We start from the raw sequence: 13,376 nt of genomic DNA, 5'->3' as shown, positions 1-13,376 counted from the left end.
TTTATATATGTTCCTAAAGGGAAATATGAAATTCTCTCTAAAGTTTAACACGAAAAATCCCTTTATTATCTCAAAGTAAATCACAATCACATTAAATGGCCTATCCGCCTATGATCCTAAAATCACCAAGTAATTTTCATCTTTTGCCAACTGTCCACATTTAGGAAATTACATAACGAAACTTTACCCATACTTGAACAAATTGTGGACAATATGTTCGAAGTGCAAGTAATCCATCCTACCGTTTCATACGTATTCATCTTCCAAAAACTCAATATGGATTCTTATAGAATAAGAGCTCAAACTCGAGTGAAATATGCACAGCTATACATACTCTATATATGTTGTATTCTTTGTGTTCATGATAGGTCAATAGAGAAATTTATTACTACTGTAGGCTTGAAAAGAAACAAAATGTGGACATTAAAATTTCAAAAAAGGGATTAATTGCAATTGCTGGAGAGACATCTTGGATCTCATTGCAAAGAAATGAAAGGAGATCCGACTGGTGCAGCAAGTCCAAGTGAACGCATTATCTTGAATCTACGGACTTTCCTTGATGTATACAACGGGCAAGTCACCTCCTAGATTGAGGTTTAAAAGAAAAAAAAAAGATGTCAGTTCAATCTTCTATATTACTCGTAATATTTTAGAAGAAGTAGACGTGGCAAATTAAATGGGTTGGATAATGAGTCAAAAACATGTGCAGGTGAAAAAGGTAAGTTTTAGTACTTCAGATTGACCCGAAGCTGTGGTAACAAAATTATATTATTCTAATAACACCCCAAACAAAAGAATCAAATGATTCAAACGGTTTTATGTATTTAAATCTCAGACTTTCGACCTGTTTCCCTGTAAATTATCTTTGTTTGAGTGTTTAGAGATACAAGTATATAACATAGCCTGGATCATATCATTCATAAGTAAAAGGGAAAAATGGTTAACTTAATTTTTATAAGGAAAAAATATGGCTAACTCAAAGAAATACTGTAGGCACCCCATTAACTCACATCAAAATGAACTTTCCTTTTTCTTTCACGCTTGCTTCTTGCTCTCCCTGTCCAACCAGTTCCTACTCTGCTAGAACTTGATGAGTCACCCCTATCTGAATTAGCACAAAATAAGTATAAGATGTTTGAACAGGATAACAACCTAATCACGTCGGCAGAAATTACAGCATGTCATCTTTACAATTTTAATGATATTGATACTGATTTTAGCGAACAAGATTATTTGTTATACCATGATTCATAGGAAACTCCATAAATACATGTCTTCTGAAACTTATACAAGTATCAATGTATCATGGGACAGAAGAGGTACTAGTACTACTGTACAAAGGAATGGACATTAGGTGTAACTATACTTAATTAGATAAGAAACTAAAGAAAAGGAAGGGCCATTAGGTGTTCGCTTCAATCTAATTAACATTTTAACCTCGTCTTTAGCATGATGAGAGACAAACTTTACTCCAACAATGCAAGCAGCAAACATTTATCTCTAGACTGCTTATCTCTACGACAAAATATCTAAAACACTCATTTAGGACAAAGCTAGTAGATAATAGCAAAGAACAAACAAAAATGGCAAATAACCATATGTTTGAGTAGAAAAGATATATTAAAAAGAGCACAATAGATATATGATAATTGTAAGGAACATAAGTATATTTATCTCCAATCTTACTTCAATAATAACATATCTTATTTTCCTACATTTTGTAGAAAATTGAGCACATACCAGATAATTGGTCATGGTGATTCGCATCATCTACTCCTTTCGCGGAAGCATATGACTCCTTGCATGATTTAGGGGGTTTCTTATAGTGCAACATCTACATATAAAATATGAAGTTCCTAAAATTTAGAGGATGGTGAAACAGTAAAGACCAAATTGAGTATCATGCAAGGTAGAGATCTTATTACTTCAGAGCTTTCAGTCAATTGTGATCTATTAGGAGTGAGATCCAAAGTATCATCTTTATCTTCATCTTTTCTGTTTTTCCATATCAAAGAAGAAAAACAAACTTTAAGATATCAAAATTCAAGATTATGAAAAAGAGACTAAGATTGATGTATGTTTTGAACCTGCTACTGCAAGGTTGAACAAGTGCTTTTTGCCCATAAAACTTGGCATCCGTGACCAAACTAACCATGCCGTTCAACAATGTTTTTCGCCTTCTATATTGAGGCTCAGTGGATGCACTAGAAGACGGGTCGTTGGCACCCCTTATGGTGCCATTTGACATTTCTGAACACAACACTGAGACACTTGATTCGATCTCTTTGCGGCTACGTGGCTCCAGTTCTATATTTGTCACATGTAAGACCAAAACATATGTAACTTCTTAGAAACAGAAGATGAAACAAAAAAAAAAGTAGTTTTGGTGAAGCCTAAAATCATTCAAATATGAATACAAGTAAGCTACTAAGATCCAGTATTTCCTTTCACGTCCTACATATCAGTGGAATACGTAACGGTAACATACGATAAGGTAATTTCTTGATTATGGAAGTTATATGATTATAGAACTGACAAGAAAGGTATGACATAACTAGATGGTGTGAGCTGCATAGTTTTGTTCTTTACAATAAATAAATTAGTTGTCACAATCACTTTTGCAGCTATTGACCTTTCTAATTATTGTACATAAATACATAATCATTCAATATCTTATGATAAAGGCTTAAGACAGATTGATAGGTGCCAAACACCAACCGTTTAATCGAAACTCCCATGATTTCAACATTCAACATAGGTATATCAACATACATTGTCTATCATCACAAATTCTCGTCTAACGGAATCGCAACTATTACGGATTCAAGGTTACTAAAAAAAAGTATCCAAGAATTATAGATCATCATATTTTTAGACACACACACACACACATATATATATAGAAACTGATATAAACATCACCATTGTAATTCATGAAAAAAGGGTCACTCGAAATAACCTAACCCTAGACAAACATGTAAAAGAACAGAACTTTTTATTGCATACATTCATAAATCAAGAGCAAAAGTAAATGCTTCAATAAATCAATGTATATACCAAATCACAAGACATAAATTCCTATATAGAATACATTTATATATATAAGATAGAAAAACAGAAATCTTGAAGAAAGAGATTAAAAGAGAGAGAGAGAGAGAGAGAGAGAGAGAGAGAGAGAGAGAGAACCTTGAAAGGAAGAGGCAGGAAAATCGAATTGAGTTGTGGGTTTGGAAGAAGGGGTGGTTCTAGGAAGCTGATAACACTTTGGTATATGATCTACATCTACTTGCCTTTTATTCTTTCTGCAATACACTTTCTTTACCTCCATTCCTATTTACATTTACAGTTCCTGATAACCCTCCAATCAGAAAACAATGAATGAATGAATGGAACCCTATTATATATGTATATGTACAAATTGACAACGACAAAATTGGATTCTTGAATGGGTCACATTGGATCAATAGAGCACCTTTTTCTTTCTTGTATATATTTTTGTTTAATTAAAGTAATATGTTTCATCAAGATTATTGATCAACAAATATAGCGGAGCGTGACTTATTTCTATCATTTGTTAACAAAATTTGTTTGAGTATTCTTTCTGTCTTATGATTATTGTTCGCTGGCATAAAAATTACGGAGTAATCCTCAATTTTTAATTGAAAATTCTGGTTTTTTAAAGTTCTTGTTTATTTTAAAACAAATTTTTTTTTTTTAAGACAAACGGATAAATGGCTACACCCCCATTTTGATGCACTCATAAACGAAGAAGGCAAAAAGTGAAAAACTCCCTAAACTATTGTAAAAAGAAAAATTTTATTGGATTAAAAGATAAGGTTCAATCTTAGACTAGAAATATTCAAAGTAATATAAAAATTAAATATATTTGATGTAAATGTAATAAAAATATACAGTGCCTAAATGTTTATATAAGATTAAGATAATGTTTAACGTGATTTTGCCAAAGTTCATACAAGCATTGAACTATTATCTCAACAAATTACATCACATCGATTTTAGCATCTCACTTATCACAAACTGATATTCAGATGGTATAATCATCTACATTTCTGTTAAATATTCATTATGCCAAATTGAGAAACATTTATATTGATGATTCATTAAACTAAAGATCAGTCTTGCATACTTTTGAACTAGTTCAAAACTCACAAATCCCCAAGGAACCAAAATTTTCCAAGACGGTGCTTAGTACAATAAGCCATGTTTCTTTGCATTGGATATGATCATAGAAACAAGATAAAGATGAGTGTCCAAAAAGGCGCAAAGTAACTTTCATAAATTTCTCATCAGACTTGTCTCCAACTACAAAATTTGGGGCAACAAAATATTTGGTTGAATATAATTAAATTAAAACTTTATACATTTATGTCACAACAAACATAAGGATGAAAGTTGTCACAGGCCATCATAGGAAAGCATAGCCGCAAATTAAGACCACACGTGCCCATCATCCTTCTTTTGCTTCTTCTTCTTCTTCCTCCTCTCACTTTTCATGTCTGCCCTTGCTTCAACACGTTTCGACTGCTGTGAGCGTATTTCGAGTAATTTTTCCTTTGCATCTTGGAAAGGTGCATCAGATTTTGAAGCCATTAATTGCTGGAACAAGTGAATAAAGATAAGTTATTCAATAACTTAATCACTTAAAGTAAACACATATTTAAGAACAGAGAAACAAACCCTGAGGTGATCCATAGCTGCCAGATTGAATCCAAGAGTATCCTTGCATTCCTAAAAGAAAAAAAAAACTCATTCATATATAGGGATACCTTAAAGCAAGATTTTGTTAAATTGTGCCTAGAATTAAGCAACAAAACAACGGATTCATGTTCATTCGGATTATATATTTTTTTACCTTAACTCTAGCATGAAGTATATCTCTCAACACAGCCAGAACAGGTCTGGAGCTTGTGGTAGCAACAAGCTGATTATGATGCAACTGCAGTAACACCGTGGCGATCCTGCAAACCAGCTCAACCTGCAGATAGTTTTAAAGTTGCCAAAACAAGTCAAAATGCGAGAAACTTTGATCAGATATTATGTTAGTGTGAACAACTGTTTGTGTAACTTGTTCACTTAAAAGAGGCTACTGAAGTAAGTTATATTCACAACAAAGCATACAATCAAAATTTAAATATAGTAACAATATACTGCCTGACCTTATCAGGATTCGAGGACCACTCTTTTAAATATGATAAAAGATTCAAAGCATCTGCAAATGGCAGAGCCTGCAAAACAAGACATGAATATTCATGGGACTCCAATATATTCTCATAAATGTAAAATGTAAAGGTAGAAATACAAGAAAAACAATTACTCGCTTACCAATAACGTCTGCTCAAGGTCATTCGTATGAACTTTTGAGACTGCTAGGAGGATATACTCGGATGGAGAAAGCCCCAGCATAATAATATTAGATCGAAACTCTGCAGTTTTTCCCCTCCTCTTTTCCGCCTGATATTTGTAAAGCATCAACCACTTAAAAATAATATACTGAATTCAAATATTTAGGATATATAAAAAACAGAAAAATACAGACCTCGTGTTCAGCAATTCGTTTCAATTCTTCTACTGCAATATCTAATGCTTCAATAATTGAATCAGTTGCTGATAAAGTTTCTTGAGTTTTTTTTCCAGCTACAGCTACAGCCCCCTCCTCTGGAAGTTCTTGCTGAGGCAAATATCTGTTTTCTAAGGAGTTGTCAAGGTCAGCCTCAAACATTTCTTCCAATCTCTTCTCTTTCTCTTCCTGCAAAATATTAAATTTAACATTATGTAAATGCAGATCTGAGCCCGAATCGAAATGTGAATGCATGATGTCAAAACAGATTGAATGGGTTGATCTGCAAACGGTATCTTGTCTATTTGAACCATTTCTTGTTAAAAACTGTGATGTTTATTCAGATTACAAAAACAACATAGTTTTAGCAATAATGAACTTTAAAGAAAATAAATGTAAAAAGTTGTATGCATTAAAAAAATAACCATGTGCGACTCTTAAAACAACTTGAAACATTTGACTTGTTCATCTTTCAGCAAAATTTTCAGATATGACCCATTTGAGACAAGATGCAACCCATTCTTAAGTAATTGTGTTGAAATTGCCACTTCTAAAAATCTAAATTACAGAAGTAGTCTTGGATGTACCTCGAGAAAAAAGGGTTCTTCAGTACGGTCCCAACGTCGAATTGATCGATCATGAGACCCTGTGACAAGAAAATCACCACGGTGACTGATAGAGACACACCAAACTTCAGCATGATGGCCTTCTAGGGTTAAAAGTAACTCAAATTTATCAGCATCCCAGTATTTTACCAGCCGGTCTTTCCCGACACTGAACATGTAATGGGTGTTCTGAACAAACTTCACTGCTGTTACACTGCCATAGTCATGAAATCAAGTTAAAATTTCTCAAAAATTGAATTGAGGGATGATGATACATTTCAATACTACAAAAGTACCTATCGGCATGTGCAAATATAGACTTGTGACAGTCACCAAAGTCCAAACCCCATATTTTCAAGTTTTTGTCAGCAGAACCAGTAACAATAAGATCCCCATCAGATGACATATCCATACACAATACTGGAAGCTTGTGACCATACAATGTAAGGAAAAATTTCAGAGTATCCATGTAGAAGACCTGAAAGTTTTCCATCAGATAATTAGCAAAATGAAACTTATACGGAGAATAATATAATCAAACAAGCTGAAAACAAAGTAAGATCCACATGTAACAAATGAATGAAAACCTTTGAGTTCATATTTGAAAAGCTTTAATGAAATATTGATGTAAATTTGGTTTAAAACTACAAGAATAAGAAAAGAAATCAAGATATCTTCAAACTAAAGCTAGATGTACACCAAGGGTGCCCTTCAACGTGTATTCATGCGCCATGAAGTTCCGATATTTATGCCTTTTTTCGTGCCAGAATGTCGATACAAGTCTTACTTGTACCCCAGATGAAAGAAGATCTAACTCACTATTTACTTCTAGTGACATGTATCTTTTAATACATTATGATTTGCATTATAAAACAATAATAAGGTCACAAGTAAACAGCCATATGGCAAACCATGCATAAATAATAGGTCAAAGAAATATATCTGACCTTCACAGTGCAATCCAATAATGCGGCCGCTATATGCCTCCCATCAGGGCTCACAGAAACCACTATAACATCATCATTCATTGGTAATGTCCTCACATTGGTCACTGTAAGATTCACCAAATCCTGACAACCCAAGAAAGCATAGAAACAAATGATATTAAATAAAATAAATTAAATTAAAAAAAACAAATTTCATAGAAAATTTAAAATGTTAAAACTCGAAAGGTATGATCTTAAGTATATAAGACAATTTCATACTAACGGTATTAATAAACACACCTGACCAGGAACTTTTGTGGTTTCATACTCCCAAAACTTAATATCACGATCTATGCTCCCAGTGACAAAACCGCCACCATCTGGTGTGGGAACAATTGATTGAACAGAGCCCGTATGAGCTTTCACTACTTCAACAGTAGTGCTACTTCTCACGTCAATAATTTCAAGATCCCCGCTTTTTGTGCCAATTACAGCATACTTGTTACCAGGAACAAACAAACTACATAGCCCATATCCTGAATCGATAGTTCGAAGACAAGAACCAGTACTTGGATTCCAAATCTTCACAGCATTATGACTTGTTGACATTAAAAGTGTGCTGTCTGAGCTAAGCGTAACACTTCTAACATCAGAACGATGACCTTGAAGCTCAATTGCACTTGATTTTGAAATAGAGCTGCTAGCACTTGTTTTTGGGGTTGAGCTGCTATCTATTGAATACACCTCCAGCAAATTGTTGTTTAACGACAATGCTAAAGTATCTAGCGACTTTTTGGACGTAACGGGAGAGAATGACATAGAACATATTTTCTTGTTAGCTCTAAGAGTCTCCAAAAGCTTAAATACATCAGGGACTGTAACCATGGTCAGGTTTCCATCATCTTTTAATTCATTGTCTATGTTTCCACTATTGGCAGCGTCAATTGTTTTAGATGATTTCCTTTCTTTTTTTCGATTTGTTCTTCTTTTTGCTTTACGTTTCGCTTCTGTCTCATCCAATACACGATATATCTCCACTGTCTTCCCTGCAACTTGACAAGCTAGAAGGTTGCCAGACTTGTTAAATCTAACTGTTGCAACACGATCTTTGCTTTGTCGTTGGATTTCACCAAAAAACTTCAAACTTTCCCATTTGCTTTCAACAGATGAATCTCTACCATCAGTATCAGTTGGACTAGTTTTCGATACAGATTGACCATCTGTAATTTCATGTTTTATGGTATAAAATCTGAGCTCTGAATCAGCTGATCCAGTCACTAAATATCTCTGATCAGCATCAACATCGATGGACCAAATTTCACTGTGATGACCACCAATTATTTGTGTACAATGTTGGGTGTCAAGATCCCAAACCCTTAAAAACTTGTCCTTAGATGCACTAACAAGTTTTTTACCAGAATCCAAGAAAGCGAGATCAGTAACCTGCATTCCAAAAACAAACGTAAGCAAAGAAATGTACACTTTAAATAACAGAAGAAGTAACTGAATGATGCATTTCGGGTCTTAAATAATTTGCAATTTACTTTTGCTCTGTCAAAATATTTTGCAATTTACCTTTTGATCTATTTTTGAATTAGGCCAATTTAAAAATTACTTATGAAAAATTAGCAACCAACTTATGATTCTCGATCATTATATGTTGGGTTTGAAGTCCTAGCTATATGGGCTTGTCTATTGGATGATTAGTAGGCCCGTTCAAGCCTAACTTGTTCACAAAGTTATTCACCCTAATCTGTCATCTATATATATCCCTCATATGTAATTGTAATCAAATAGTTCAGAGCATCAATAATAAAATCTAGTTGCAACCAGTGGACTAGGCCCCCCACTGGGGCCGAACCACGTTAAATTCTTGTGTCGATTATCTCTTTATTTTTCTGTTTTATCTTCTTGTTTAATTGCTTCCGTTGTGTGCTACGGCTAAGGCCTGTTCCTAACAAGTGGTATCAGAGATTAGCATCTGTTTGATACGATTGTCTTTGTTCATGGCAGTTGGTTATTCACGATTAGGGTTTGTTTCAGACTTTCTATTGTTCACCGTTTTTCAGTCAACCAACAGAGTTGCTGCTGTTTGATTCAACTGCAATTAGGGTTCTTAAGAGCAAGGCTGTTCGGATCTGTTCTAGCTAGCTGCTGTACGCGTTTAGGGTTATTACCCTTGTTCGCTGCTGCTGCTATTTTGCTGCTGTTATTTGCAGCTGTTTGAGGTAGTTATTAGCTGTTGTTGCTGCAGTTTTACAGCAGTATTCAGGACCTATTTCACTGCTTCTGCTACTGTTTGTTCTTCCTGTTTCAATCTGTGTTGGGTCTGGTTTGCAGTTTTTTTTTTTTTGCTGCTGTTCCGCCGTTGTTTCATCATCAAACAGCCTCCTGTCCGCCGCCGCTGTTGCAACCGTCTCTGCTGCTGTCAGCTTCCGCCGATTGTAACTCTATTAGGGTTTCTGTCTTTTGAGTTTATTTGGTGTTGTTGATTGATTGGGAGATAATAAAAGCACTGTTTTGGGTTTTCTTGTTCGAGAGGTATTGGCTACTGTTCTTGGCTACCACCGTGACATTCTTGTTCGTCATTAATTAGAGGTTGAGGTACGGTCTCTGTTCAGTTTATTGTTTGAGTTGTATCTCGGATTATTCTGGTTCACGATTAGGATGTGGTTTTTGTGGGTGGTTGTTACTAAGTTTGTTGATGTGATATTACCTTGATTGATTAAAAAAGAAAAGAAGATAAGTACCATCCTTTGAAGTTAGTCCATTGAAACAAGGTATTAGGTTGATTAGGGTTAAGCCTTTGTTCGACCGGGTATATACAGGGGTTTTGGGTTGGACTGTTTTTGTTGGATATGGTACTGGTTTTGAAGAAAATAGAGCTAGCAGGTTTAGAGTGCTTTGTATTTTGAGTATTCCTGTTCCGGGTTGCTAGTGTTGACAAGAGTGAAAAAAGTTAGTCAAGTCATCGCTTGTTTTCTCTACTGCTGTTATTGATCGTTTGCTATTAATTGGTCTGGAACTGTGGATGTTATTCCTTGTTCAGTTTGATCGGTGCTTTGACTTTTTGATTGGATCTTTCACTGGTATTGGGTGAAGGTTTTTGCTGGTTGAATACGAGTGGAGGTTTGTCTCATGAAGTCTGGTTTAGCATGGGTTTGAATAACAGGGACAGTGGGAGATGTGCGTAGTTGACTTGTGAGGTTGCATGAGGTGCTCAAGGTTTAGAGTTGCCCGAGGTTGATAAAATTCTACTTATGAGAATGTGTCTAGGTTGATGTATTGAGACTCATTGGAAGGCAGTGAAGACTCTTTCTACAGATTCTGGTTTGCTTCATTTTACCTACTGTAATCAAGCATTGGTCTATTGTTTAGACTTTTGGAGTGTGCAGATTACTACGCTACCAGAAGAATTGAACCTACTTTCGGAGAAAAGTCTTGGCTCGCGGATTCGAGAGTTATACAAGTCTGGTGCGCGGTAGAGGACTCCTGGACTTTCAGGTAATTAGTTCGAGCGTATTCGGAGGTTTGAACTTGGACGGGATTTTGTAACAGTGGGAGCACGAGTATGTTGACATGTGTTAAAATAGACGTTTAGTTCTGAAGACCAAGGTTCCGAATGAAATTTCCCATGTGATGCTACCGCTAGTGGAGAGTGTTGTTCCTCGGAAGTCTCTGGATCCGGTATTTCATATCAGTAGGGGCAGGTTGAGATTGAGGATGAGTCATAGGTTATCTTTGCCATGACTGAGTCAGTTGTGTCTGACTGTATTGGAGCGATTTAGTGATTTACAGCTTCAATGGGCCTTTCAGGTGACCGATGAAAAGGGCCGCTGCAACTAGGGTACACTTGGGATGCATGGATTGAAGTTTGGTTTGTTCTTAGCTGGACCTGTGAATACTTCTGTCCCTGTTTTTATTGAAATCTTAGCTTGTTCATGGAGAGCAAAGACTTGGAAAACTTACGTTTTGAAATGTTAGTCTGTTCTTGGAACCGGAGGCTTGGAGGATTTCTCTCATCCGAAGATTACAGAAGTTACTGTTTGACTGGGATATTGTTTGCTTGAATAACGGGCTGAAGTTTATCGCAAGGCCTTCAAGTGGGAGATTGTTGGGTTTCAAGTCCTAGCTATATGGGCTTGTCTATTGGATGATTAGTAGGTCGTTCAAGCCTAACTTGTTCACCGAGTTATTAACCCTAATCTATCATCTATATATATCCCTCATATGTAATTGTAATCAAATGGTTCAGAGCATCAATAATATAATCTAGTTGCAGCCGGTGGACTAGGCCCCCCACTGGGGCCGAACCACATTAAATTCTTGAGTCGTTTATCTCTTTATTTTTCTGTTTAATCTTCTTATTTAATTGCTTACGTTGTGCTACGGCTAAGGGTTGTTCCTAACATTATATACCTTAACTTTTGTAGTAATAAATCTCAAATTATGTTGCTTTATTGTGTGAAAGAATGAGAGTTAATCGTTTGAAATGAAATAAAATGACGACTGGTTGCTGCTTTCTAAATAAAGTTATCTAAAGCATAAATTGAAATAAAGTACATTGTTATTATATGCAACTTGCCCTTAAAAATATATACCTGGTCACGATGGCCACGTAGTCGAAAAAGTCCAACTTCACCAATAACATCCCATAAAACAATGTCATTGTCTTTGCTTCCGGAAGCAAGTAATGATCCTGACTTGTTAAACCGCAGAACTGTAGTAGCCCCTTTGTGCCCATTCAATGTGGTCTCGCAGGTTCCTCTCTCATAATCCCAAATTCTTATACTTCCATCAGCATTCCCACTAGCTATCTGTGATAGAAAAATAGAAAACAATACACACAAAGAGTTCAAGCTTAATCATTTTTCACAGAAAAGATAGTACAACAGCCAAAGAATACCATATGGCCATACCTATAAACAGGTGCACACTGTCACACTGTCCCTCACCACATTAAGTTGAAAAAAGAAGTAGAAATGCTCAGCAAAACAAAAGAGTTAAGACGAAAACACATCGTCATATTTTAACAAACAAAGTCGACAAACTTATCATTCTATTCGAGTTCTCCACATGTAGTAAAAAAGGTACACACTATAGCCTAAATTTGACAATCTATTTTCTTTGTTTGCTAAATTTTTAAGGGTTTCATCAGGGTATGGTATTTCTTTTCCTATTGAATAGGTAAAACTTGTAGTAGAATGGCAGATATATCATCTTTATCAATTCGAACAGATGTTTCGTATTCATGTTCCGGAGAACATTACCACTCGTTTCGAGATCAAGAACACAACATGGCCTCTAAGCAATCCATTTATACATAATAGTTCAAAAGTGTAAATAACCAAACAGATAATAAAAGCATAGAACCAAATTTATTAATTAAAACAGGTACACATTTGAATAGAAATAATATATGTAATTTACAAGTAAGTAATCACCAGAGAAGAAGAAGATGGAACAGCTGCAATAGACGTAACGGCGATAGACGGACCACGAGTTTGAGTTGACGGCGAAAGTGTTTTGGCGCAAACGCCTTGACGGATATGCCAAACAGCGATCTTTTCAAGCGCCGGGGCTAGTAAATGTTTGCCGGAAGTATCGAAAGTGATGTTAGAGTCAATTGAAGTAATTACACCGAACGCCGCCGCCGGTTCGTATCGGAGATACGATTTCACCATTGCGAGAACTTCGGGAGAGGGTTTTAGTGGACAGGCCGCTGACTAGGGTTTAACGGTTTTATTGTTATTAGGGTTTTTATTTTTTTGGGGAAAATCTGTTTGACTCTTTTTTTATTGACCGGTTGCATTTTTTGTTTGGGCTTATTCAAACATTAGATGAACTTGTACTTCCAAGTTACAAACTTAGTTGAGGCCCAATTCGCATTTGTTTACTTGTTCTACTGTTCATACATAACGCATGCTACAACTTCTTTTATATTGTTGTTATTTATCAGGAAAAAAAAAATAATTATTGTTTTGAATGGAGTTTTCAGTTACAAAGAGTGACGAATTTGAGAATTTCATTGTAGGGGAGAATCCGCACTAACTGTATCGTTTAGTTTATCTAAGGATGGAAAAGAAAAGATAGGAGAGCGGAAAAATTATAAAATGCATTTTTAAGATTTTTTTAAGTGTGGAAAATTAAGGAGTGGAGAGGATTAGTAGGGGAAGTGTAGTTGTTTTCCTCTTCTCTCTCCTCTCCTTTTCACCTTTAAATTAACTAAACAATACAGTAGAGTGACAACAAATTGGATTGGGTAAA

At 35.5% G+C, this 13,376-nt stretch overlaps 2 protein-coding genes across 2 annotated transcripts; both read right to left on the bottom strand.

The window, feature by feature from the left end:
* Positions 1–261: 261 nt before the first annotated feature.
* LOC122584825 lies at positions 262–3,504 on the bottom strand. The gene is made up of 6 exons (XM_043756889.1): positions 3,187–3,504; positions 2,088–2,307; positions 1,926–1,995; positions 1,741–1,834; positions 1,011–1,105; positions 262–584 (listed from the first exon to the last, which is right to left on the bottom strand). The coding sequence occupies exons 1-6, from the start codon at positions 3,326–3,328 to the stop codon at positions 477–479; spliced, it is 729 nt and encodes a 242-aa protein (XP_043612824.1). The 5' UTR covers positions 3,329–3,504; the 3' UTR covers positions 262–476.
* A 764-nt stretch (positions 3,505–4,268) lies between these two features.
* LOC122585122 (WD repeat-containing protein 3) lies at positions 4,269–12,846 on the bottom strand. Its single transcript, XM_043757221.1, has 12 exons — positions 12,554–12,846; positions 11,711–11,926; positions 7,410–8,552; positions 7,131–7,253; positions 6,480–6,661; positions 6,166–6,397; positions 5,558–5,767; positions 5,344–5,472; positions 5,178–5,246; positions 4,874–4,996; positions 4,699–4,749; positions 4,269–4,617 (listed from the first exon to the last, which is right to left on the bottom strand). The coding sequence occupies exons 1-12, from the start codon at positions 12,791–12,793 to the stop codon at positions 4,450–4,452; spliced, it is 2,886 nt and encodes a 961-aa protein (XP_043613156.1). The 5' UTR covers positions 12,794–12,846; the 3' UTR covers positions 4,269–4,449.
* Positions 12,847–13,376: the final 530 nt, after the last annotated feature.

This window comes from Erigeron canadensis, chromosome 1 (genome assembly GCF_010389155.1).
Source record: "Erigeron canadensis isolate Cc75 chromosome 1, C_canadensis_v1, whole genome shotgun sequence".
Classification (NCBI taxonomy): domain Eukaryota; kingdom Viridiplantae; phylum Streptophyta; class Magnoliopsida; order Asterales; family Asteraceae; genus Erigeron; species Erigeron canadensis.
Note: the sequence above shows the minus strand (reverse complement) of the source record. Positions and strands in the feature narration are given on the sequence as shown.